Source organism: Capra hircus, chromosome 28 (assembly GCF_001704415.2).
Source record: "Capra hircus breed San Clemente chromosome 28, ASM170441v1, whole genome shotgun sequence".
Classification (NCBI taxonomy): Eukaryota; Metazoa; Chordata; class Mammalia; order Artiodactyla; family Bovidae; genus Capra; species Capra hircus.
In genome coordinates this window covers 16673827-16700620 of record NC_030835.1, presented here as the reverse complement: position 1 = coordinate 16700620, position 26794 = coordinate 16673827, and the positions used below count along the sequence as shown (strand labels likewise).

General features: G+C 40.2%; 1 protein-coding gene across 1 annotated transcript; it reads left to right on the top strand.

The window, feature by feature from the left end:
- On the top strand, positions 72-26435 carry OIT3 (oncoprotein induced transcript 3). The gene is made up of 9 exons (XM_005699180.2): positions 72-362; positions 4519-4893; positions 5654-5761; positions 10569-10691; positions 14599-14721; positions 16483-16643; positions 18257-18672; positions 24086-24185; positions 25634-26435. The coding sequence occupies exons 1-9, from the start codon at positions 302-304 to the stop codon at positions 25805-25807; spliced, it is 1641 nt and encodes a 546-aa protein (XP_005699237.1). The 5' UTR covers positions 72-301; the 3' UTR covers positions 25808-26435.

Sequence of the window (26794 nt, the reverse complement as noted above, 5' to 3'; positions counted from 1 at the left end):
AAAAAAACAATAGGAGGATGAGGGATTGTGATGGTTTGTTGTTTTTTTTTTTCCCCCTAAAGAAAAATATCAATAAAATAACTTGACAATGTAAAACAGTGCCTCTATCTGGGGTCAAGGCCAGAGCAATGGACACCTTATCCCACTCATCCTCTTCCTCTGATAAAGCCCCAACCAGTACTAAAAAGACTTTTTCATAAGAGCCAAAGGCCTTTTTTAAAGGGCTTGAAAAAGAAGTAGACAAAGGGAAACTGAAATCAAGAGGATTTTCCAGTCTGTCTCTGGTGGCTGGTTCAGAAGGATGCCTCAGTTCCTGCTTTTCGCCTGCCTCTTCATCATAGCTACACTAGTGTCACCAAGGGGTAAGTCTTGTGTCAAGTACTTGGCACAATATTTTCTGTTTTTGGAGGAATTTGCTGTTATGTACAGGTTATTAAGAGCAAGATTCTGCTATCTTAAATACTGTTTCTAGAATAGTATAAGAAAAGTCATTGATAACCTATGGAGATATGTTTTCAGAGAATTTCATTTCATGTTCCATTTAGCCTCTCACCTGGCATCCAAAATTTCCATGGATCTGCCAAATCCAAACAACTTTCCACGAGCTAAATATTTCTTGGAGTATGTGTAAAAGGAATTCTAACCTCTTTATTTTCTAGGCACTTTTATAGTCCTAACTTTAAGAGCAAAAAAAAAAAAAAGATTTTCAGAGTGGAGGATAGAGTTTTTCCTTTAACAAACACAAGGGACTGACTGTGCCCACAAAGGCACAGATCTGGATAAATCAGACTTCTTAGGTTTGACATCTTAAAATATGACTTTTGCACTGACTCAGTGAATCTTAAACTCTCTTCCCACTCAGCTTTGTTGTAAAACAGGCCAACAAAGCAAAGTTTTCATTACAGTTAGTAACAATTTTCTCTCTCCTTTTCCCTTCGAATTTAAGTTCTAACTAGAAGACAGAGTGAGAAGAGGCTGAGATGAAGAGAACCATACTTCTTGGCATTTTGGGGAAGCTCAGTGTTTAACTGCCCCTATTTCTTTGGGGTAACTAAGGCCTTGCTCTAGTACCTTTAAGAATAAACGTTAAAACTAGGCTCGAGACAGTAAGGAGACATGGAAAATTAAATGTCATGTGGTATCCAGGATCGGATCCTGGGACCGAGAAAGGTATAGGCAAAAACTAAAGAAATCGAAATTGTGGACTCGAGTTAAGGTATCAACAGTGCTTCATTAATTGTGGCAAAGATCATGAGGGGAAGCTGGTTGCCAGAAGATGTGAACTCTTTATACAGTCTTCTCAACTATTCTCTACATCTAAAACTGGTCTAAAAAATAGTCCTAAAGATAGGTTTGGGCCAAGTTTAATCAGCCTGTATCTGCTGCCAGTAAGTAACCAAGAGTCGCTTGAGCCAAAGTCGTCCTTCCCTCAACTTCCTCTCTGCTTTCTCCCCACTCTCTTCCCTGGCTTAAGTGTCCATTACCTCCTGTACCCTGCCATCAGACGCGTTCTCCCTTTTTTTTTTTTAATTTTGCTTTACAATACTGTATTGGTTTTTGCCATACATTGACATGAATCCGCCGCGGGTGTACATGAGTTCCCAATCCTGAACCCCCCTCCCACCCCCCACCCCCCATATCATCTCTCTGGATCCCTTCTTAAATATTTTTTATTTTATTAATTTTCCCCCCAGCACTTCTAGGACGTTTGACTCCAAGCCATAAAAAGGGAAAACTTTAGGGGCTGGGGACTTTTTGAGGTGGGGTGAGGTTGCCTGAGAGGAGAGGGGAAGTGAGTAAAAAGAAGAGCCGGAGAAGAGGGGAGGTGGGAGGGAAGGAAGTGAAGGGGGAGAGGGAAAGAAGAGAGGGTGGGTTTCCGGCCTAAGAGAGAGAGGGGGCGCAGAATCGGCGACCGCGACCACCCCAGGGGCGGGGCCGGGGGTGCGGACCGGACCGGCAGGGACTCCTGGTCCCCGGGGCTGAAAGGGCGGCGATGCTGACATTTGCTCTCTGCTTTGGGCCGCTGAGAGCTGCTGGCCCCGGGTCGCACGGACATCCGCGCCGCTTCCCGGCTCGGGGGATGCGGGAGGGGCAGCTGGCCAGGGGGCTGATGGGCGAGAATCCTGGTAAAGGCTGACCGGCTCTCTCCCAGCCAGGACCCCTGGCTTGAACTTCGAGAGGAATCCACCCGGGTGTTTTCATTTGAGGAGTGTATATATGGATGTGTGTACATATATCAGCAATTCAGGACGCAGCATACAATACCGAATTCTGGCCTCCGCACTGCGAGTCTGAAAACAGGAATTGACACCAGCGGCCAGATTATTTAAGGATTGAAGTACTCCCCTAAAAGGGGGGTGAGTGGAATGGGTTTCTTTAATGTTAGAAAATATTGCATGGGTAACTTTTAATATATGTTTATTTTACAGAAGATAGTAAATTTCTATGTGTGCCATATATCCCTACAAGAGAAGAAATTAACTTTTAGCGAATGGCACAAGAAATGATAGTTATATTTAAGGAAAAACTTTATAAATCATGAAATAGTTATTGAGGGACACTTAGGAATTTCTGTAAAAGCCATTACCAGTTGAGTGCCTAACCATTTCTTGTAAAATTAGAGCCAAGGAGATGAACCAAATATTTCTATGAATATATAATCACCTGTGAATTTGCCCTGGAAACCTTTCTTCATAAGAGAATCACAGCTGGGAGAGCAGATGAGGGAACGTTTCCCTTTTCAGAGGGTAGAGAGTCCATATGTGGACATTTCTTCCCCTCGAGGGTCATCAAACCATTGCCTAGGACACAGTTGGGGTACCTCAGGGACATTTTAAGGAGGCTTGTGCCTTCCATGTGTAACTCTGCAAAATTTTTTTTTAGAATATGCAGTGTTCTACTCATTTCTTATCCCTGTTGTATTCTTAGCCGGGCACTAGGCTACACCCTCCTCTACCTGTGACTGAAGTTTTGAGAGTAAACTTGAATTGGAAATGTAGACTGGGAAAATTCAAAATATTTTCTTGACAACTTATCAACAAGGCCCATCACATTTAATTATTGTGCAGTATTTGCTAAAGCTGAATTTCTTGTCCACAAAGTTTACTGGCCTTGCTATGAATTCCCGGCCTACAGTGTCAATTAAATCAGCCTCACATGCATTAAGAAGGATAGTATCCTCCGGCTAGGTCTCCTTTCTAGAATTTCTTGATTTTATTGTAAGATTCTTTATAAGCACAATTTGCCTATGTTAATTCAGCGTTTTTCTGAAATTGAGAGAAGCAGTGAGAAAACTGGAGATATTGGTGTCTTCAGTCATTAAAATGGTTTTGATAAGATACTTGTCTATGTTATTTATGCCTTAAAAATGCATGCTTGAAATGTTGCTGTATTCTAGACAGTGATGCCATGGCTAATTGTGAAGACACAAAGTTCATGATATTTTCAATAAGCTGGTGGAACATGTACCAACATTCACATGGAGACTACTCTTGCCACTATACTGTATATTTCAAAGCATGTGCCAGAGGCCTTTTACTTCTCAGCAGAATAAGTTTACATATTTACTATCAAGCCAAACTACCTACTAGTACAAAATTCCACCCATAAGCTTGCTTATAAATGACCATCTAGTTGGACCATCCAGTCTTTTTCAGAATTTTCAAAGATGAAGATCTTACCACACTGTGATACAGCTTCTCCATTACTGGGCTGCCCAGGTGGCACTCATGGTAAAGAACCCACCTGCCAATGCAGAAAACATAAGAAAAGCCTGTTTAATCCCTGGGTTGGGAAGATCCCCTGGAGAAGGGCATGGAAATCTACTCCATGTATTCTTGCCTGGAGAATCCCATGGACAGAGGAGCCTTGCAGTCTACAGTCCACGGGGTCACAAGAGTCAGACACGACTTAGCGATCAAACCACCATTACTGGATAGCTGAACTGAAATGCACTTCCCCATAGCAATTTGTTTTGTCATTGTAACTGAATACCTAATTCCTCTTTCACAAGCCTTTTCCAGATTTTTTGGAAAGTAATACATAATATGCAGGGTTTTTTTCTCTCCAAATGATAGTTCTCAGCTTCTTCCCCAGTAAATAATTGTTAGGCTCCCTTCTAAATCTGGTCACCATCCTCTGAACATCAGGTTTGTCCATTACTTTCATAAAGTATAGCCTCCAGGTATGAACACAGTACTCAAAATCCAGTCTGACCAGCGCAGTGTTCAGTAAGATTATAACTTCCTTTGGTCTAAACAACAATCCTATCAGAGGAATACTGTGGATAAAAGGTTTAGTCCAATGCAAACCCAGAGCCTTAAGTAGATTTGAAATAATTTTTCAAATGTAAAAGGCATTTATGAAATATGTTTACATCAACTTGAATCTTAAACAACTGCTTTTAGGGACTTTAGATTATTTCTTTCTTGAAATCTAAGATCAAGAAAGTAAACTCAGGCTATTGCCACTGTGATCCAAACGATCAAGGTGCCTCTGAGGTGTCCTTTTCATTCCCAGCCCTAGACCCTTGCTCTGCTTACATCAGTCTGAACGAGCCGTGGAGGAACACTGAGCACCAATTCGACGAGTCTCGAGGTTCCCCTCTATGTGACAACAGTGTGGACGGGGAGTGGTACCGCTTCACAGGCATGGCGGGGGATGCTATGCCCACCTTCTGCATACCGGAAAACCACTGCGGAACCCATGCACCTGTCTGGCTCAATGGCAGCCACCCTCTGGAAGGTGATGGCATTGTGCAACGCCAGGCCTGTGCGAGCTTCAACGGCAACTGCTGCCTATGGAACACCACTGTGGAGGTCAAGTCTTGCCCTGGAGGCTACTATGTGTACCGTCTGACCAAGCCCAGCGTCTGCTTTCATGCCTACTGTGGCCGTGAGTACTTCTCTGGACTCTTTTCCTTCCCCTCAAAGGTCACAGGAATGGCATCAAAGAGAATAGCGCCATAGGAAATTCTGTTGTAGTAGTATCTCAGCGCCTGAAGAACATTGATTTAGGAGCGCAGTTATCTCTAGCTCATGATTTCTGGGGTCTGCTCTTAAGATTTCTGAAAAGTTCCTAAGAATAGAAAGGGAAGGGAGCTATGACTTTGACCAGTTTTGTCTTTTATGTAATTTAGTGTGGATTTCCAACCTTTCTGAGCACAGAAGACCCCTTTTTTAGATATATTTCAGACATCCATATGGTAGCATTGTGCTTACTATCCATTGATATTCTTTAGAAATGATGTATAACGGGAAGAAGCTACTTGAGATCAGTAATACTTTCAAATGAATTTTCATGTTATTAATCCCATCAAAGTCTGTATACATTTTAAAAATAGACTGCATAGAAGAGTAGAACATAATGCTATTTAATCTACAGCTCGTGTTTGGTGAGGTTTTGCAGAAAACATCAGGGTCACCCAGGGGTGTGTGGATCTGAAGTTAGGACTCATGGATCTCAATGACAGAACATGCCCATGCCCCTGGACAGTACCTCTTGCCAGTGGGTTATAGAAACCCAGAACAGTGAGAATTCTCTTGATGTTGATTAGGAATTCATACCCCATGATTGAACTCGTGAGGCTTTCTCATGGATGAGAGTGTCCTCTGACCCTTGCCCCTCATGAAAGGTCATCTTTATCCTTCCATAGATTTTTATGACATCTGTGATGACGACTGCCATGGCAGCTGCCTGGGTACCACTGTGTGCACATGTGCTCCAGGAACCGTGCTAGGCCCCGACAGACAGACATGCTTTGGTAAGAAACTCATCTTGCAGTAGAAACAGGCTATTAGGAGCAAAAGGACAAATCAAATCAAAAATTCTTCTTGACTCATAGCACCACCATTTTTCCACTTTGTGTCTCTGAACACTCAGAATGAGGTTTGCCTTTTTGGTTCATAACTAAAGCCTCAAGTCAAATTCATATCATGTACTGGGGCAGTCTAGGATTATGTTGTCCAATCTAGTAGCCACTAATAGTGAATAGTGAAGTCGCTCAGTTGTGTCCAACTCTTTGTGACCCCATGGACTGTAGCCTATCTAGGCTCCTCTGTCCATGGGATTTTCCAGGCAATAGTCCTGGAGTGGATTGCCATTTCCTTCTCCAGGGGATCTTCCCAACCCAGGGATCGAACCTGGGTCTCCCACATTGTAGACAAACGCTTTACCGTCTGAGCCACCAGGGAAAGGCAGCTAGTAGCCACTAGCCATATGTAACTATGAAGCTCTTGAAATGTGGCTTCTATGACTGGAAAACTAAACTGTAATTTTACATAATTTTAATTTAAAAGCTAATATTTGATTGTCATTGGAAAACTAAAAATATGTAGAACAACTTGAGTGTACTGTAAACTTCATGAATCTAAAGTACAAATCACATATTTCTGATGAAGATTTATCATCCAAATTGAGACATGCTGTAAGTGTAAAATATACACTGGATTTTGACGACTAGTTAAAAGAACATATCTCAATGATTTTAATACTGAGTATGTATTAAAATGAAACATTTTGGAAATACTAGAGTAAATGAAATATGTTATTAAAATTAATTTTACCAATGCCTTTTAACAAAATTTTTAATGTGACTAATAGGAAATTTTATATGTGTGGCTTGCTTTGTATTTCTATTGGATAGCTTTGGTTTAGAATTACTTACAGGTATACTCCTATAGCTAGAGTGATATAATTTTGGTTTGTGTGAGTGGCAAGAAAGGGGAGTCAGGTTATTCATTGGAAATGCAGAGTTGTCTAATTGTATATATGTTTTATTGTCCACAACTGGGAGAAAATAGAATTGAAAAACCCAGGACTGAAGGTCATCTCTTTTCTGTTTAATGTTATGAAGCTTTTTGTATTCAGACTCAAAGAGATTTAAAACAAGTCTAGGGACAAAGGGAAGCACTGCCCCACACCTGCCTCCTCTGAAGAGTAGTAATAAGATCAGGGTGGGATAGGGATCAGGATGAAAGCGCTATCAAAGGGTTCTTATTTTAGAAAAGCTTTTGTTTCTCAGCTTCCCCCCACCCCCACCGACTGTTCATGGAGCAGGGTTAGGCCCTCCCATAACAGTTGTTATGGCTCTTGCATGGTCGATTTTGACTATGTGATTTATTGCAAACAGATTTGGGGTGTGGGGGGTGATGGTTCCTACAGTCCCCCCAACCTCTCACACTGCCCAGGCACATGCACACACACACACACACACACACACACATCTGTTGGAAACTATTTGGCTTCCTTTTAAGGCAGGGGTTTTTCATTCATTTCTCTGCCTTTATTTTAATATAAATTTTGAATAGGTAATGTATTTAAATGGGCTTCCCTGGTGGCTCAGAGGTTAAAGCGTCATGACAGGTATACAGTGAAACGTCTAGCTCTGTGTCCTCCATTTGTCTTATTTCCCCCTCCTCCAACTCCACTCCAAGTAAACTCCTACATTATTTACTTATGTATGCTTCCAGGATTTCTTCAGGCAGATATAAAAATAAAAATATGCACATTTAATTATTGCTGTTGTTTAAATCAAAGGCCACCTATTATTCACACCATACATCTCTCTTGCTTAGCAACTTACCTTGGATGTTTCTGCCTATCAGGACACAGGGAAAAGCTGCCAGTTTCTATCTGGGGTCTGTCTACTGGTTTCAGGGAGATCATGAATTCCCTGAAATTAGAGGCAAAACGTTGTGTCAATGTTACTTTAGTTTTTAAAAATATATATAACAATTTTAATTATTTATTACTATATTTATTATTTATTATTATATTTATTTATTATAAATTATGTATTTCGGGGAGAGAGAGAGAAGAGTAAAGAAAAATAATATAACAGACCCTCAAGTACCCAGACTTATAGCTAAATTTTTCTTTTTTTTTTTAATAAAATTTTACAGACACAGATAAAGCTATCTCATGCCATCTCTTTTACTTCTCTCACCCTCCAGGGGAATTAGTATTTTTAAGTTAGTGTATGTCCTTCTGGTCCCTGTTTTTATGCTTTTATTATTTATGTAATAAATAGCAATCACAATATAACATATATAACTAACTATATAGCGCTGTTTTGTGTGTTCTTAAAATTAACATAGTTTTAAGAACCTTAACTCTTCTGTGAGATTTTCTCCACACTTTTTTCATTTTATACCTATAAAATTGGAATTGCTGGGGCATTGAGTATCTAAGTTAGGCTGTAACGGACAATTAACTCCCAAATAACAATGGCTTAAATAAATAGAAGTGTATTTCTCTCTCTGGTCAAAAGAATCAGTCTCAAGGTAAGCAGTCCAGGCTTTGGGCAGAGACTGGACCCAAGCACCGGTGTGGCCATATCCAGGAAGGCTGCCAGCACCCCTATTCATCCACTGTCCAGGCAGTAGGGCCTGATCTTATCAACTGTATTTTTCATTTCTACAGGTTCTGTGTATTTGGTTTCAATTCTGCTTTGTCTTCCTACACATTCTTTTATTTGGTTACTGTCCTCGTATCTGTTTAGTAATTTTTAAAATCCTTGTGTTACATATTTTCTTGGGTTGTTCTGTTCTCTATAGTTCAGAGATTACCAGTTGTTACCTTATCAGCTTTCCCATAGCGGATCATCTCCGCCTGTGTAGTGCTTTATGCTAAACCGTCTTCTATTGTGATTGTTTTTTCTGTGGAACTCCACTCTTATCACCTGGTTTGAAGAAGCTGGTTTTTGTTTTGTTTTGTTTTTACTACACAGCAGTGTTCCAGATGCTTTCGTCACCAAAGTTCCACCAATCCAGGTCCAAGTTTACATCAGTTTCTCAGTTTCAAGATCCCCACGAGATGTGGGAATTGTGACTTCATACTTCAACCATGGCAGAGCCAGACTTGGCTTTTACGAAGGCTTTTTTCTCTCTCAGAACCTCAGGGAGAGAGCTCCTTACTGCTTACCCTGGCCTCAGAGCAGAGCCCTTCTTCTCCCCCTTTCACTACAGGGAGGCCTTTTCCAAGGTCCCGGGCTTGAGCAGGGTTTCAGTTCCAGCTCATCTTCTCTCAGGGACCTGCGGCCGTGCCTTCTGTCATTTAGTGGGTATTTAAATCCCAGTCCCTAGTTTATATCTTATATCCAACCCATGACAAATTTAGCTCTTCAAGCCCCCCATTTTTTGTTTGTAGAAGGCAGTGGATTGACATTTGTTGCCAACTGTACAGTTTTTATAACAAAAATCATTATCCTTTATCAGATTCTTAAAAAGGATAACAATCATTACTTAAGTACAATATGGGAATATTCCAATGTTTATTTTTTTAAGGTGGTATTTTAGTATTTTGAAGTCTTTACTGAATTTGTTACAACATTGTGTTAGTTGCTCAGTTGTGTCTGACTCTTTGCAACCCCATGAACTGCAGTTTGCCAGGCTCCTCCGTCCATAGAATTCTCCAGGGAAGAATATTGGAGTGGGTTGCCATTGCCCTCTCCAGGGGCTCTTCCCAACCCAAGGATTGACCCCAGGTCTCCTGTATTGCAGGCAGATTCTTTACCATCTAAGTCACCAGGGAAGCCCTGTTACAACATTGTTTCTGTTTTATATTTTGTTTTTATGGCCAGGAGGCACATAAGATCTTAGTTCCCCGACCAGAGATTGAACCCTCACTGTCTGCAAAGTCTTAACCAGTGGACCACCAGGGAAGGCCCTTCTGATAGTTAAAACAGATTTTAAAGGCAGTTGTTGATAATGTTGGGTTGGTCAAAAAGTTAGTTCAATTAGTAAACAGAGTCAATAGAGTTCTTCATGAAAACGAGAAATGTGTCTTTTTTTACTTAAACTGAACAAATTTTTTGGCCAACCCAATAGAAGACTGCCTCGCTAATAGTATGCACAATACATATCTTTTAGAAAACATGAATGTTGCATAGCTAAACAGTTCATAACATTTTGATTCCACTTGTTTGATTTAGTATGAATGGAATGCTAGATTTTTATTTTTTTAAAAAAACAGATATGCAACAATCAACAAAGTTTTACTGTATAGCACAGAGAACCATACTCTATATCTTGTAATAACCTCTAATGGAAAATAATCTCAAAACTAATATACGTGTAGATGTATGACTAAATCACCTTGTGCGCCTGAAACATTGTATGTCAACTATACTTGAATAAAATATATATATATATATAAAGGAAGACTGCTTCACAAAAAAGTTCATCAGACCTATCCTTTTGCAATGTAAATTTATTTAATGCATTTAAAACACAGTTTGATTTATAAGTTTCAGGAATTGGAAAAAATGAGGCTCGATAATACAAGCAAATAAGTGAAACCAGATAACAAAGGGATTTTCATTTCCCCAGCAGTTTTGCCCTGAGGAGCGAACTGGCAAACAACCAGCTGCCTTCCATGCCAGCAGAGGGCAGAGGGACAAATGACTTGGTTGAGGAGACCAGGTTAATATTATAGAAGTGATTATATTGGAGATAGTTTGTGGAAAGTCTATGAACAGGATCTGAAAAGATGTAGTGATTCTGCTAAGGGGCTTGGGAAAAGACTGCATGGCTCAGCACTGTGTAAATGGTGTGCTTTCTCTTCTACAGATGAAAATGAATGTGAGCAAAACAATGGTGGCTGCAGTGAGATATGTGTAAACCTCAAAAATTCCTATCGCTGTGAGTGTGGGGTTGGCCGTGTGCTAAGAAGTGATGGCAAGACATGTGAAGGTGAGATGGGCAAGAAGGGATTCACATCAAGAGTCCCCACTAAGCCACTGGCTTATTTTTTGGACATTTATGAAACTGTGCAGGGTTAGAAGAGAGTAACAATTTGGCTGTGTAAAGAAACCGCAAACCATCATCACTGAGTATCACGGCAGAATGCTTGTGTTGCAGACAGAATGCAGTGTTGATTTTTATCTCCAAGCTTTGGCAGAAGGGAGCTGTTGCATGTTGCAAGAGGCAGAGAGCTGCATTTTTAGTTTGGGATATAAAAATTGGGTATTCCATGTTTCTCAAACTTTAATACACCCACGAATCACCTGGCATCTTGTTAAAATGCAGGTTCTGATTCAGTAGGTCTGGGGTCAGGTGAAGATCCTGCATTTTTAAATAACTTAGGTGCTGGCTATGCTGCAGACCCAGGGAGCACATCTGAAGTAGCAAGATAATGGAGGCAGGTGGCAGAACAAATGGTTTATAGCAGTTTCTCAGACTTCCTTGCTGAGAATCACCTGCATGCTTTTAAAGCTGGCCCTTCCCAGGTCTCTCTCCTGGAGACTCTGGTTCAGTGAGGTGGGCGGGGCCTTACAGTTTGTGTTTTTACCAAGTTTCCTACCTGAGTCTTACCATCTTGGAAGTTTGGGAAACTGGGTTTTATGAAGTCATTTATTTTACTCATATGCGTTGCATTTATTAGAGATTAACACATGTTTGGAGATAAGTAAACTTACCTGATTTGATAGTAGAAATGCTGTATGGCGGCAGTTTTAGTCACTACGTCACGTACGACTCTTGGACTGTAGAGCTGGACATGGACTGTAGCCTGCCAGGTTCCTCTGTCCATGGGATTTCCCAGGCAGAAGTGCTGGGGCGGGTTGCTAGTTCCTTCTCCAGGGGATTTTCCCAACCCAGGGATGGAGCCTGGGTCTCCTGCATTGCAGTGGTTTCCTGCATTTCAGGCAGATTCTTTACCAACAGAGTCACCAGGGAAGTCCAAAAATTCTGTATATATTTTGTATAATTAAGTAATAAAAAATAATTTGAAATGTATGTTGAATAACTGAAATGGAAATTGTCTACTATTATGACATGAAGCTTTGATATATCCCTTCTCTCGGGCACATTTGCCCTTGCAAATTATCTGGGCTGAAATTTTATAATTTCTACTTTAATAAATCTGAATCTCATGACATTGAGAGTTGAGAGACCAAAAAAAGAAAAAAACTCTGCAGATTATATGAAGAAATAAATGCTGCTGCTGCTGCTTATCATTATTTACAGAGGACATATATGTCCCAGAGGGTAACTGAATGTGTGGCAAATACATTATAACACTGCTTGTGAGTTCACTTTATTCTATCTATATTCAAAATAATAAACTGCTACCCTAAAAGGAAAAATTATGGCTAGTGGTCACAATTTATTTCATGCCACAAAGTTTGCATTATTAACTCAGGGTCCTTAACCAGGATATCAAACTGCTGTCTCTCATAAAAAGGCTAAATGTACTTTTAAGTTTTATTGGATAAGGGTAATATCCTGAATCCTCCTTAAATCTTATTTTATACAACCATCTTTGCATATTTGTTTATTAATGAAATGTTCCATGAGGAACATTTGTAATTATCTATGAGTATTTTATTGGAAGTATTACAGTTAATCCTCATATAATTTTAAAACCTAATAATCATAACTGAAAAGTATTTTAGCAGAAGATAAAGTTTGAATATGAATTATACTTTAGGACTAAGGTTCATATTTGAAGCCCTTTCTGGAAATTTTTTTGGTTTTTTGTTTTTCTGGAAATCCTTACATTTTATTGATAGTCCAAACATATTTGTTTGTTTAGCTAGTCTGTTAGATTAGCATATTTTCTTTTTTAAAATAAAAGGCTCTTTTTAATTTTTAAGTAATTTTTATTGTTTGTTTTATTATGAGAGAGTTATGTTCACAGAGGAAAATACAGAGAAGTAAAAGAAAGATATGGACCCAGAATCCCATTTGCTAGATATATCCATTCTAAACATTTTGGTATATATATCCTTGTAAGAGACTTAAAATTCTTCAATCCAAGTAACAATTTTAGCTTATTTTGGGTATTGCAGTCTTAGATCTGGAAATATTCTTAATAAACATTTAATCCAACTCTTTCATTTTACATTTATTGAAACTGACACCCAGGAAAATTAAATGACTTAAGGAACATCACTTTTAAGAAAAAAATTTCCTATTAATGTTGATTTTAACATTTTATAGCATATTTTATGCTTTCTCCTATATCATTATATATCATTTGCAGCTATTTAAAAAACCTATAAGAATACTTTTATCTTTTTTAACTACAGATTTATAAACAGGTCATAACCTAATTTCTCTTAAATTTTGTGAAGATTAATTTGTTGCAAATTTATTCTCTCTCCTTATTTCACAAAAATTGATTCATTCCAACTGAATTAACTGATGTTCCAAAGAATTAATATTTTTATCATTATTGAACTGAGACTTACACCTATAACTGGAAACTGGCTAATATCTTTCCTTGAACATCTTAAATGAATTGAAAGCATTCTCTCCCACTTTTTTTTTTCCTTTTTGACCATGCCATGAAGGATCTTAGTTCTGACCAGGGATCAAACCTGTACTGTTGGGATTGAGATCTCAGAGTCCTAACCATTAGACCACCAGAGGATTCCTGAAGGCATTCCATTTTAAATGGGTTTCCCTTTGAAATCGCTCAGTCATGTAGGTCTCTTTGCAATCCCATGGACTGTAGCCTACCAGGCTCCTCTGTCCATGGGATTTTCCAGGCAATAGTACTGGAGTGGATTGCCATTTCCTTCTCCAGGGGATCTTCCCAACCCAGGGATTGAACCCGGGTCTCCCTCATTGTAGACAGACGCTTTACCGTCTGAGCCACCAGGGAAGTCCTACAAATATTACCTTACCCCTAAAACAGGGAGCAGCAAACTTTTTCTGCATAGCCCAAACAGTGGATATTTAATATGGAATTTGTTGAAACTACTCAACTCTACCGTTGTAGTGAGAAGGCACCCCATAGATAAGAGGGAAATAAATGAGCATGACTGAGTGTGCTAATAAAACTTTATATACAACAGCATATAGCAGCCAGTGTTTGATGATCGATGATCTAGAAGATAGCATCCAGAACCCACAAAGGTCATTATTTTTCCTCTGCTAACTATGACATTATGTGGTAGTTTCTTCATTTTTCAACTGAATATTTTTCCTTTTTTGCCCATTTGATTGAGTATGCTTTTGAAAATGCAAACCTTTTAAAAAGAAACTTAAAGCTACCTCATAAGAGGAGAATGAAAGAGCTCAGTAGAGTGGAATCTCTCAGTGTGCTGTCCAGGTCTCATTTTTATAATGTGCTGTCAACCCAAGAAAAATATCTCCAATGCTGTTATTCCTAGAGATTCGAGGAGAGGGGCTGGTGATCCAACCATTGGCAATAACTCTGAGTAACTCTGATCCATTTAGCTGCTCTGCTTGAGTTTATATTCCGTGAGTTCCTTTTACATCAGTAATAAACATTTCAAAATTGGGTGGACTAAATGTTACAGCAATTAAGAAATGACTTTCTGGTCTTCCTCCCCAAATTATACTTTAATCATGAGAAAAACAGACAAATCCGGGCTGAAGGGGATTCTACAAAATGAGCAGCTTAAATGGTGAGAGCTGTGTTTGTGTTGTAAGATGGCTCTTTGTAGCTCTACCATTTAATCAAAACTTCTTTGTGGACATTCCTGCATGCCTCAGTGACTGAGCTGGGCCCCAGTGATACTATGGTAAGTCAAGTATAATGCCTGATGCAAACAATAAGTCCAAGAACCAGAATTCTTGGGGAAGAGGGCTACAAGATCCTTCCTTTTTCTTTCGGTTTTTATTGCAGACATTGAAGGATGCCACAATAACAATGGTGGCTGCAGCCATTCTTGCCTTACAACTGAGAGAGGCTATCAGTGTGAATGTCCCCGGGGCTTGGTGCTGTCTGAGGATAACCACACTTGCCAAGGTAGTACATGCTTAGCCTCTGCTCTGACCTCTTCTGCCCCAAATCTCCCTGTCTTCCTCACCCAAGTGTGTCAAGATTCTCATCTTTTACAATACCAGCTCTTTCAGCAGTGTGTATTCACTCCGAAATCATTCAAAAATTGCAGTTAAAAAATGTAACATAAAATTTACAATCTAAACCAGTATTAAGTGCATAGTTCAGCAGTGTTAAGTATATTCACATTTTTGTGCAGCAAATCTTCAGAACTTTTTCATCTTGCACATCTAAAACTCTGTACCCGTTAAAAACAGCTACCCCTCCTTCCTTCCTCCCTGCAGCCCCTGGCAACCACCATCCTACTTTCAATTTCCATGAAGCCAACTATTTTAGGTACGTCATATACGTGGATTCCTGCAATTTGTCATTTTGTGATTGACTTAATTTCACTTAGTAAATTGTCCACAAGTTTCATGCAGGTAGCGTATGACAGGATTTCTTCCCTTTATAAAGCTACTCCACTGCGTGCGTGCACCACATTTTATTTATCCATTCATCCATTGATGCACATTTGGATTGCTTCCTCCTCCTGGCTATTGTCAATAATGCTGCTATGAATGCTGCTGCTGCTGCTGCTAAGTCGCTTCAGTCGTGTCCGACTCTGTGCGACCCCATTAGATGGCAGCCCACCAGGCTCCCCCATCCCTGGGATTCTCCAGGCAAGAACACTGGAGTGGGCTGCCATTTCCTTCTCCAATGCAGGAAAGTAAAAGGGAAAGTGAAGTCGCTCAGTCGGGTCCGACTCTTCACGACCCCATGGACTGAAGCCTACCAGGCTCCTCCATCCATGGGATTTTCCAGGCAAGAGTACTGGAGTGGGCTGCCATTGCCTTCTCCTGCTGCTATGAATATGTGTATGCAAATATCTCTTTGAGATCCTGTTTTCAGTTCTTTGGGATCTATACTCAGAAATGAATTGCTGGAACATATGGTTTCCTTTGCTTTTTACTTCTGATTTTATTTACCCTGATTTCTATTATTAGTTGTATAACTAATATTCAATACTTAATTTAGGTGGAGTTCCTCTTTTCTAACAGATCATTGTTTTTCTGGAAATCTAGTTATTTATGTCCAGAATATTAATTTATCAATCCAGCAAATATTTAATAAGCACCTATCTGTGATTTCTTAATACTAAGTCATTGCTATTATGTGCCCTCATACACTGATACTGCCCTTGTGTTTTGTCTGACAGTACTCAGAAATACTCATTTTAGGATATTTGTACAGTCTTGAGACGAGAATGCTTAAGAAAAGCAATCTTTTTATATTAAATTAAAGTGGGATTTATAGCCACAGTTTACGGTTTACTGAGCCATGCAAGGATGATTTGGAACTTTTCCCCAAGTGCACTAATGCTGTTTTTATTACCACTGTTTTATGGGGCAGTAATTAATGGTGAAGTCAAAGCAGTAACATTATGTAATTTAAGCCCATATCAAGGCAGTACTTTTCCTGTATTGCCTATAAATTGTGTTTCCACTAAAAGTTCATCTTTAGTGTTTTGATACATGGAGTTACGCTAGACACGCTTTGAAATGTTTGTTAAATTGAAACTTCAGAACAATATTTCTTCATTTGGGAAATAATACCGTATTTGGTGAGCATTATTTGACCACAAAAAAGCTCACAGTGCAAGAGCGAGAAGCTGTTTCTCCTAGTGGTCTCCTCCCCCTTCTCCCAGTCCCGCTTTCCTGGCTCTAACAGCGCCCCCTGTCCCCGCAGTCCCTGTGTTCTGCAAGTCGAACACCATCGAAGTGAGCATCCCCAGGGACCTGGTTGGCGGTCTGGAGCTCTTCCTGACCAACACCTCCTGCCGAGGCGTGTCCAATGGCACCCATGTCAACATCCTCTTCTCCCTCAAGACGTGTGGCACAGTGGTTGATGTAGGTTCTTTCTGGAGGACTCTTGGGGAATGACCAAATCTAGTTTTTTGGGAATTGGTTGATGAAGGTGTGCGTTGTGGCTTGTGTCATAGATGACATATTTCCGCATGAAAGTCTGGTGCTCAAAAATTCTTAGGCTGTTCATTTAACAGATGTGTTATTGAGCATCTGTGCTGTTCTGTGGTCCTGACACTGGGAAGACAGCAAGTTAAAAAGGATTCTGCTCTTTCAGTTCTCGAATAGTATTGAATACCATCTCTCCAATATGCACAGACATTTTCCTGAGTGTGTCAGCACCAGTACCAGGAGGCCTACTGTGTCTCCTCTGACCAATTGTTTTACTTGAAGAAAACAGTGATTAATTCATGAGATAACAAATGAGTCCAAGGATTGAACCAGACAGAGGTAAAAGATTTGTTCTTCCTTCCGGGAATCTGTGCACAGCCCGGTGCTGGGGAGGCTGAGCGATATGTGAAATATATGCAAAATAAGATTCCTGACTTTTAGGAACATACATGGTTCCTAAAACCAACACACATAAAATGTGAGTCAGGGATACAGTTGACGGGTGGTATAGGAGGCCAGAAAGGGACAAACCCGGGAGTAGTCAAGACAAGTGAGACTTGATTTGGGGTGGAAGCATATGCGTGGTTTATACAGGCAGAGAGGTGGAGAAAGGGCATTTCAGATGAGAAACAAGTGATCAAGTCTCAGAGATGGGAATTCTTTAGGCTTATGCTGAGTGAATGGGCAACACAACCTGACTGGCAAGGAATGAATAATGGAAAGGAAACTGGAAAAGTGGGTGGAGGGAGACTGTGCTTTCAAAGATCTGCTTTGTGTGCTGGGGTGAGACATTTGGCTTTTTCCCACAGGAATGGGATGAAGCAGGCACTGTTATGATGAAATCAGAAGTGGACAAAATGAATAGAAAAAAGAGGACCTAGACCCAGGAGATTGGTGTAGAGGCCGTGCAATCAAATAAACAAGTATTTACTTATGGAAACAAACAGAGAAAAGTCAGAGAGCTAATTAGACTTGGGATGAGACATTGGGGAGATATTTGAGAAGGACCCACTTTGGGCAAATTGTGTTTTGTCATATCTGTGGATAATCAAATAGAAATGCTCTGCAATGAGCCAGGGGTTCTTGGTACACAGGAGAGCAGACAAGGCTAGAGATGAAGAACTGAAAATCATCTGAGTAAATGCGACAGCTGGAGCCCATTGCAGATGAGCTCAGCCCAAGGTCATGCTGCTGCACAATCACCAAGTCTAGGGTTCCAGAAAAATATAATATACAGAGGCTCTTCTTTTCTAAACTATCAGAGCTTTGAATTTGCTGATTCTGCATAGCTCAGGTTTTTATGACTAATACTCCAAAGGAATGTGTGGGTTGACCATGAAGTGGTATATAAAACTCTTAACAGTCAAAACATGTTAGTAAAAAGAAGAGAAGCGATTTTGTTTTTTTAATTTCAGGTTTTAGCAACGGAATCTCTCATGTGTTTTGATGTAAAGAGAAATTTGGAGAATGTTATGGTGGGCAGCGGGTAGGGTGCTCTGTAATAATAAACAGAGACTATTTCCTGTCCTGGCTCTGGCCTGGCTCAGGTGGTGAACGACAAGATCGTGGCTAGCAACCTGGTGACAGGTCTACCCAAGCAGACCCCAGGCAGCAGCGGTGACATCATCATTCGAACCAGCAAACTGCTGATTCCTGTGACCTGTGAGTTTCCACGCCTGTACACCATCTCCGAAGGCTACGTTCCCAACCTTCGCAATACCCCGCTGGAAATCATGAGCCGCAGTCATGGAATCTTCCCATTCACTCTGGAGATCTTCAAGGACCATGAGTTCGAAGAGCCTTACCGGGAAGCTCTGCCTACTCTCAAGCTGCGAGATTCCCTCTACTTTGGTATTGAGCCCCTGGTGCACGTGAATGGCTTAGAAAGCCTGGTGGAGAGCTGCTTTGCCACTCCTACATCCAAGATCGATGAGATCATGAAGTACTACCTCATCCAGGATGGGTAAGTAGGCTTCTTGAATGATGGATTAGCCTTAGTTCTCAGCCAGGTCTTCCCTGGTGGCTCAGATGGTAAAGAATCTGCCTGCAGTGTAGGAGGCTTGGGTTCAATTCCTGGGTCAGGAAGATCCCCTGCAGAAGGAAATGGCAACCCACTCCAGTGTTCTTGCCTGGAGAATTCCATGGACAGAGGAATCTGGTAGCCTACAGTCCATGATTGAAAAGAGTTGGACAGACTGAGGGACTTACACTTTCACATTTGATCTCTGGACACAATAGCAACTTCAGTCATTTCATAAAACCAAGCAGCACTCTTGCCTGCTCTTAATTAGTTCAGAAACCACTTGCGCACATTTTGGTGGTAAAAACTGGTGAGAAGGGCAGAGTCCAGAATACTCCAAGGGGTCTAACTTGTATGACTGAAGATGAAAGGACATAGGTTGAAAAGCAGATTTGCTGTAAAAATACTGAATATGATAATTCCAAATTATAATAAAAATAGTGCAGGGAGCATGGATTGGATCCCTGGTCTGGGAAGATTCCCTGGAGAAGGAAATGGCAACCCACTCCAGTATTCTTGCCTGGGAAATCCCATGGAACCTGGCGGACTGCAGTCCATTGGGTCACACAGTTGGACACAACTGAAGCAACTTAATATACATACATAGGATTGATTAACCCGGTCAGAGAGACTGTAGAGCGTGGGTCGCATGGTTGTTGTTCAGGCTCTAAGCCGTGTCTGATTCTTTGCGACCCCATGAACTGCAGCACTCCAGGCTTCCCTGTTTGCTCAAACTCATGTCCATTGAGTCAACGATGCCATCCAACCATCTCATCCTCTATCGCCCCCTTCTCTTGCCCTCAATCTTTCCCAGCATCAGGGTCTTTTCCAATGAGTAGGCTCTTCGCATAAGGGTGGCAGATGGGGAATGAGACATGCAAGAGGGTAAGGAAGTGGAAACAGCAAATGCTTTAAGAAGTTTGGTCGTGAAGGAGAGAGATGAAATAATTGGTTGGTTTTAGGAGAGGAGAGATCAAGTGAACTTTGTTTCTGTTTGCTTGTTTTATACAAAGGAGAGTTCCATATCTGTTGGATTGAGAACTTTGCATGTGTCCATGTGTCATTAAAAGCCTAACAGTTATCACATCTACTGCTTACATTCCCAGGAAAATTACACTCACATCCTAAATTCCTAGCTGTATCTCATCAGTTCCTCATCCTCAGTGTCAGATGGGACATATCTCTAGCAGGTCAGGACCTGCCGCTTAAGGAAAGGCAAATGGCCTAGTGAAGAGCACCACAGAGGTGCCCTGGTTCATGCCCTTTGCTAATTACCCTGATAGACTCTGAAATTTCTCCTTTGCTTTTAACCCCCTGGATCTCTCACCACAGGCGACCTTTCCCTGCTGCTATCGATTTCCTGCACAGTGATTTTAAACTTTTGATACACGTTAGGATCAACTGCAAAGCCTTGCTAAAAGTAGCAATATCCCAAGTCCATTCTCCACTCTTACTGCCTAATTTCCAGCCCTCATTATCTTTCACCTGGACAGATGAAAGCTTCCAAACACAGCCTCCTACATCCCAGCTCTCAAGTCTCATGTCCACAAAGCCCTGGGTATCCAGTCAAAAGAAAAACAAATTATATATATAGTCAGATTCCTGTTGAAAATATACTGATGGCTCTTGACTTCTTTGGTTGGTAAATTTAGCTGTTTACTAGCAGGAGTACCTCTAGCTTCAGATTCCTGTACCCTCCTTAGCTTGTTTTCAGAATCTGGAAAAGGCATCTGAGCTCCTTTGGATGGCTAGAGGCAGGTTTCATGGGAGACAACAGGCCTTTGGGTTTCTTGCCGTCTTAAAGTGATCTCCACAAAGTTTTAAAAAGAAACATAGAAGCATCAATTTTTATTTCTTTTTTTTTTTCAGTCACATAATTAGTGCAAAGTGGACTTGGGGATGGATTTACTTTGTGGGGGATGGGTTTTGGTTACTTTTAAATTTTTTACAGGTTTATTGCAGTGCTGTTTGTATACAATAAATATGCTATTCACAGTATACAGCTTGGGGAATTCCCTTGAGGTCCCTACGCTTCCACTTCAGGGAGCTGGGTTCAATTCCTGGTCAGGAAACTAAGCCGCCCAGTGTGGCCAAAAGATTAAGTGTATGATTTGGTAAGTTCTGATGTCTACACACTGGTGAAGCTATCACTACAATCAAGGCAGTAAATATTTCTCTTGCCACAAGTTTCCTCCTGCCCCTTGCATTTCCTTTTGCAAACATATAGTCTTAACTCACTTTCTGGGAAAACATGTAACCTACAGTCTCAATAAAGCTGGTGAAGTTTATTTATAAACTCTATTCAGACCCTCAGTTAGGATTATATGCTTATATTTTATACAGTTCTAAGAAGCTGTGCTATTTAATTTCCCAGCCTTGAGCACACACAAAAACAATGCTATGGAAGATATTAAAATTGTTCAAAAGCATAAGCAGAACTCGAAAACACAGCTATGTGGACCTGTTTCCACTGTACATAGGCAAATAGTTTCATCTCTAGTGCAATACTGGATAGTGCAGTATTAGCTAAGAACAGTAATGGTGCATTTGAGATATTCGCTCAAGATGAAATACAGCTCTCAGTTTGGCTCACTCTGCCTCACCCTCTGACCTCTACCTTCTCTGGTTTCTGCTCCTGCCATAGAGAACTATGGGCAATTCACAGCTTCTGTTGCTCCTTACACTTTCCTGATTCTGCAGCTGCCATTTCCACTGCCTGAAATCTTTCCTTTTTCTTCCTGTCTGATTCTTACTGGTCCTTTGAGACACACTGGGAATTTTTTTCCCTCCATGAAGCCTGCCCTGATTGTTCTAACCAGAACTAGAAATCTTCCTTTCATCATCCTCAGTGCCTTGCCTACGTACAGTAAAGGTCATTAACTATTTGTCTAATGAATTATTGAATGAGTGTTTTCATAATACTAATTTGGGGCTAGTTCAGAGTCCTGAAATAAACATAATGCTGTTTACTTATATTTATAAATTGGTGATTATTCATTGTCCTCAGCTTAAAATTTAAATCAGGCTGGTTTCCCCTGATATTTAACACATCTAATTTGCTTCCCTCTAGTTTTAGTTGGCATATGCTCTGAGAATGCAAAAAAATTTAATGCAAGCCTAAGCAAAGTAGAATTAGAAAGTTTATCTCCAGAAAAAGAAACACTGAATTCCAAAATCCAGTATTGTACAACTTTTGGGTGATCAGTTATTTGGACTTATCCTGTGCTGTTTGTTGTTACTTTCTTTTAGCACATGAACTTGGAGTTGATGAACTAGAATTATCTAATCACAGCAAACACCCAATCAAGAGCCAGAATTTGTCTTGGGTTCTATTCTGTAATGTGCTACCCTACAACAACTCTTTCTGTCACACTTTTTCTTTTAAAAATAGTATTTCTTTTACTATTCAGCCACAGAAAAGACTGAAATAATGCCATTTGCAGCAACATGGGTGGACCTAGAGATTATCACACTAAGTGAAGGAAGTCAGACAGAGAAAAACAAATACCATATGATATCACTTTTATGTAAAATCTAAAATATGATACCAGTGAACTTATTTACCAAACAGAAACAGACTCACATAGAAAACAAACTAATGGCTACCAAAGGGTAAGTTGGGATTTGGGGAAGGGATAAAGCAGGAGTTTGGGACTAACAGATACACACTACTATATATGAAATAAACAACAAGGGCCTACTGTATAGCATAGGGCCTCCCAGGTGGCACTTGTGGTAAAGAATCCACCTGTCAGTGCAGCAGACTCAGGACACACCGGCTTGATCCCTGGGTTGGGAAGATCCCTTGGAGGAGGAAATGGCAACCCACTCTAGTATTCTTGCCTGGAAAATTCATGGACAGAGGAGCCTGGTGGGCTACAGTTCATGGGGCTGCAAAGAGTCAGACACGACTGAGCATACCCACACACTATAGCACGGGGAATTATAGTCAAGATCTTGCAATAACCTGTAATGGAAAAGAATATGAAAAAGAACATATATATGTATACCTAAGTCACTTTGCTGTACATCAGAAATTAACATCATAAATCATAAAAATAGTATTTTAGGTAAAGATGAATTGAAAATGCTGAGGCCGTTCCTGGACTTTTAAGTTCCCTGACATCACAGACCATATTGTTCATCTCTGACTCCTCTGCAGAACCCAGCAGAGTGTGTCACACAGATTACATATGCAATTGGTGTTTGAGAACATAATCAGAAATGGCATAGATTCACTAAACCTCAGGAATACAACAATGTGTACATAAATATGATAAATAACAGAAACCACATTATATTTCTAGATCCTATTCAGTTTAGGGGAATAAGGTACCAGTGGTAATACAAGTCAAGGTGTCATATTTTTAAATAATTTAATTGGATTTTTTGACTGCCATGAAACAGCAATTAGCAATAAACTAGAAAGTGTTCTGTAAATATGTGGAGTAAGTATCCAGTTTTATAGGTGTGTATATCTGATCCCACTTTTTTACAGGCCTGGTAGACAGAAACTATGAAGCATCCACATCCACGAAAAGGAAAATAGATAAGAGTTCCTTTTGAATTCAGAACAGAAAAGACAATATATGTATGAGCCCTGGCCTTTAGGAAAAATGGTTCATCTATTCTAATCCTTGGGCTCAAAGTGGAGAATCAAGAACCCCTCTTTTCCCCCCAGCTAACCCTGAGGCGAGCCGAGGAGTTTCACTTCAAGTGGTAGACCTGAGATTAAAATCTCAAAGCCTATAAAATTAAAATTTGGCATTAAATCTGTGAAAAGAGGTATTAAAACATTTTAGAAGTAAATTATTTTCCCCCAGTAGGTCTAGTTATTATCTAAGAAACTGACATTTTTATGCAGCTCCTTGTTGTACAAATTGGGGTTTGCTCACCTTTGGATCCCCTTCAGGTGTGAGTGTCTGTTAGGTGTCTGATAAATGAAGAAAAGCCTTCTCAAATCAGTAATAAAGTACATGAATGCAGAATTGCTACAATGTATTAAAAATGAAACTACAGCCTTAAAAAGATACCCCCATATCGAAAGATATCTTTATAATAAATGTTGTTGCTGTTACTAATACTTCAATGTATTGACTTAACAGGAGGTCCTGGTGCACAGTTTGTGGGTACAGTGAATGAGAGATGGGACAGAGAGCGTTAATGAGCAGAGCTGTGTCTGAGATGCCTTCACAGGGAAGGGATTTCATTTTTCCTTCATTCTCAAAAATCTTGAGTGCAGCCCAACCTCCTCCACCCCGTTTGCCTCTCCTTGGACCAAACACGTTGGGCTGGATTGTTTTTCCACCTCTGTTTAAGAAATCAAGTCTTACGTGCTATCCTGCCCTACTTCCAGCTGTGTTTCAGATGACTCAGTAAAGCAGTACACATCCCGGGATCACCTCGCAAAGCACTTTCAGGCCCCCGTCTTCAAGTTTGTGGGCAAAGACCACAAGGTGAGCTGAACACCTTTACCTTACAAAGCTGCCTGCCCTCTCCCCTCATGAACCTGAGCCTTCCTACTGTCCCAGTTTGTTCACATTTTAAAGCCTACCATTGGGACCTGTATGACCTTTATGAAAAATACTATAACACTGGGCATCTAGAATCTTAACACCTCCATGAATGTCAGAATCATCTGCCCCCTCCCAATAAATTAACGAGGCTTGTTCAAAGAAAATATGATGTGATTATAATCCAAAATCCTTGTGAGCAGGTGTGATTGAAAAAGCCTGTGTAGTGGTCACGTGGCAAACTATATGGAGAGAATATTTGCAAAAAAGACAAATAATGAAATGTTCAGTGAAAACAGCATTTCACTGTTTTACATGCCAATTCAAATAATTATAAGACTATTATATACATATGAAACTTTTAAAAATTATAAATCCCAACTTTCAAGGCTATAGGGAGATGTGTATAGTAGCAATATAAGTTGATATATTTTCTGGAAAGTTGTGTAATAACCTGACAATTAATTAATAATCTGACAATGTGTAATAACCATAAAATTATCAGTCAAAAAATTTCAATTCTGACAGCTTCTCAGAAACAAAAATAAAAACATGGTTTGTTGAATGTGCTTATAGAGTACTGTTATGAGAGAGGCATTAAACCAGTGCATCAATTGATTCAATATTAAGCAGTTAATGTACAAAGAAATATAGAAAAAGGAGATATGAAAAAATTCTTGTCATAAAAAATTTAAATGCAAATTGAATATGAAACAGTTTTTTAATGTATATAAGTAAACAGAGGTTATAAGAGGCCATATATTGATATACTGTGTTAAGGTGGAAGGTTTTTTATTTTAGCAGAATTGCTGAAACACTTAAGCAAAGGAAAGTTTGAGGCCAACAGTTTTTTCCGTAACTCATCTAAGTGTATTCATGTGCTGTCCAGCTTCATCATTGTTTCGAAATAACTGCTAACCATGATGGCTAACCCTGATCTTCCTCTTCAACTCGGCAGCATGCATTGGGAAGTTACTTATAGGAAGAAGCTTGTAGAAAGAACTTGTTACTTTACACAGAAGTGGGTGGGACCCCATGTTATGCCCAGACCTTGATGTGATGAATCAAGATGTTAATGTTATTAGACGTTGTCCTCACAAAGTTGTCTTGTGTCCAGGCACGGAGGCGTAAGTTGTGGATGTCAGGTTTTAAATCACCCATGTGATTGAGTATGTTTGCCTCATTACTAAATGTGTGGATTTGGACAAGTTCCTTAACCTTCTTAGTTTCCTTATCTGTAAAATGGGGATCACATCTGTCTCAAAGGGTGGTTGTTTAGATGAAATGAGATAAAACATATGAAACATTTGGTAGTGTCTGGCTTCTAGTAGGCACCCCCACCTGGCAGCTGTCTTCACTGTTTTTATTCTTTATCATTGTAATCTTTCCAGGAAGTTTTCCTGCACTGCCGGGTCCTGGTCTGCGGGATGCTCGACGAGCGCTCTCGCTGTGCTCAGGGCTGCCACCGGCGAGTGCGTCGTGAGGCAGTAGAAGGAGAGGATGCCGCTGGTCCACAGAGCCAGATGCTGACAGGCGGGCCGATCAGCATCGACTGGGAGGACTAGGACAGCCCACCACCCAAGTCCCTCTGCAGGCGGCCTGTCTCTCTGGAATTCTCCCCTCGCCTTCTGAGAGCATCAGTTGACACTCTAGAGCACCATGCTGCTTTGAACCTGACACTTCGGGGTTAGACAAACCCCCAGAACCGACTCACTCTGACTCCAGCCCACTGGGTCAGGAAAAGTCACCTCACTGCTGACCAGCCTGTTCCAGATGGAACTTCTTCCTCCTAATGTGGAAAGCTGTGCCATGCACCCCCAAAACAGCTCACTCCCATGCTCCCCCATTTCTTTCCTGCAATAAAACACCTAGAGTAGGCTACAGTAGCACCACCACTAAAATCAGAAGTTGGGTATATCATTTCAAATTAGGAATTTAAAAAATGAAATAGTGGCTTGAACTTATGACTTAAATACCCACTGACTCCTTAAATATGTAAACAATAATTATACCCTAAAATTTCCATTCAAATACAGAATAGTTATAGGGGATTTGGAAGTTTATCACTGTAAGTATGTACTAAAAATAAACTATTTGGATTTTCTCCTGCATAATATTTTCCTCTGGGGTTTTTATGTTGTCTTAAGTAAACTATTTTCAATTAATAAATGTTAATAAATTCATTAACATGGATTTAAGTGGTTCGGTGACTCAACAGTAGACAAAATTAAAATATGGTAACATATGCCCTGTTATTTGGCATTCTGCGCCCTCAGACTGACAATAGAAAAAGCTATAAAGCTACACCATACTCTATTTTGTAGGTGCTTAATACATTTTATTGAAGTAACTATCCTAAACCACAGAGATAAATGTTATCCGCAGTTATATCCTCTTGCTAAATATGCCAGTTCGTTTTATGGCTTTACAGAAGATCAGAAAACAGTTTTTCTACTTTTCTTTTTAGAAAAGTCTGCAACCAACAACTTGTATTGGAACCAGTAACATTAACAAAAGGAAGAAAAAGGAGAAAACAATCTAAATCAGGGGTT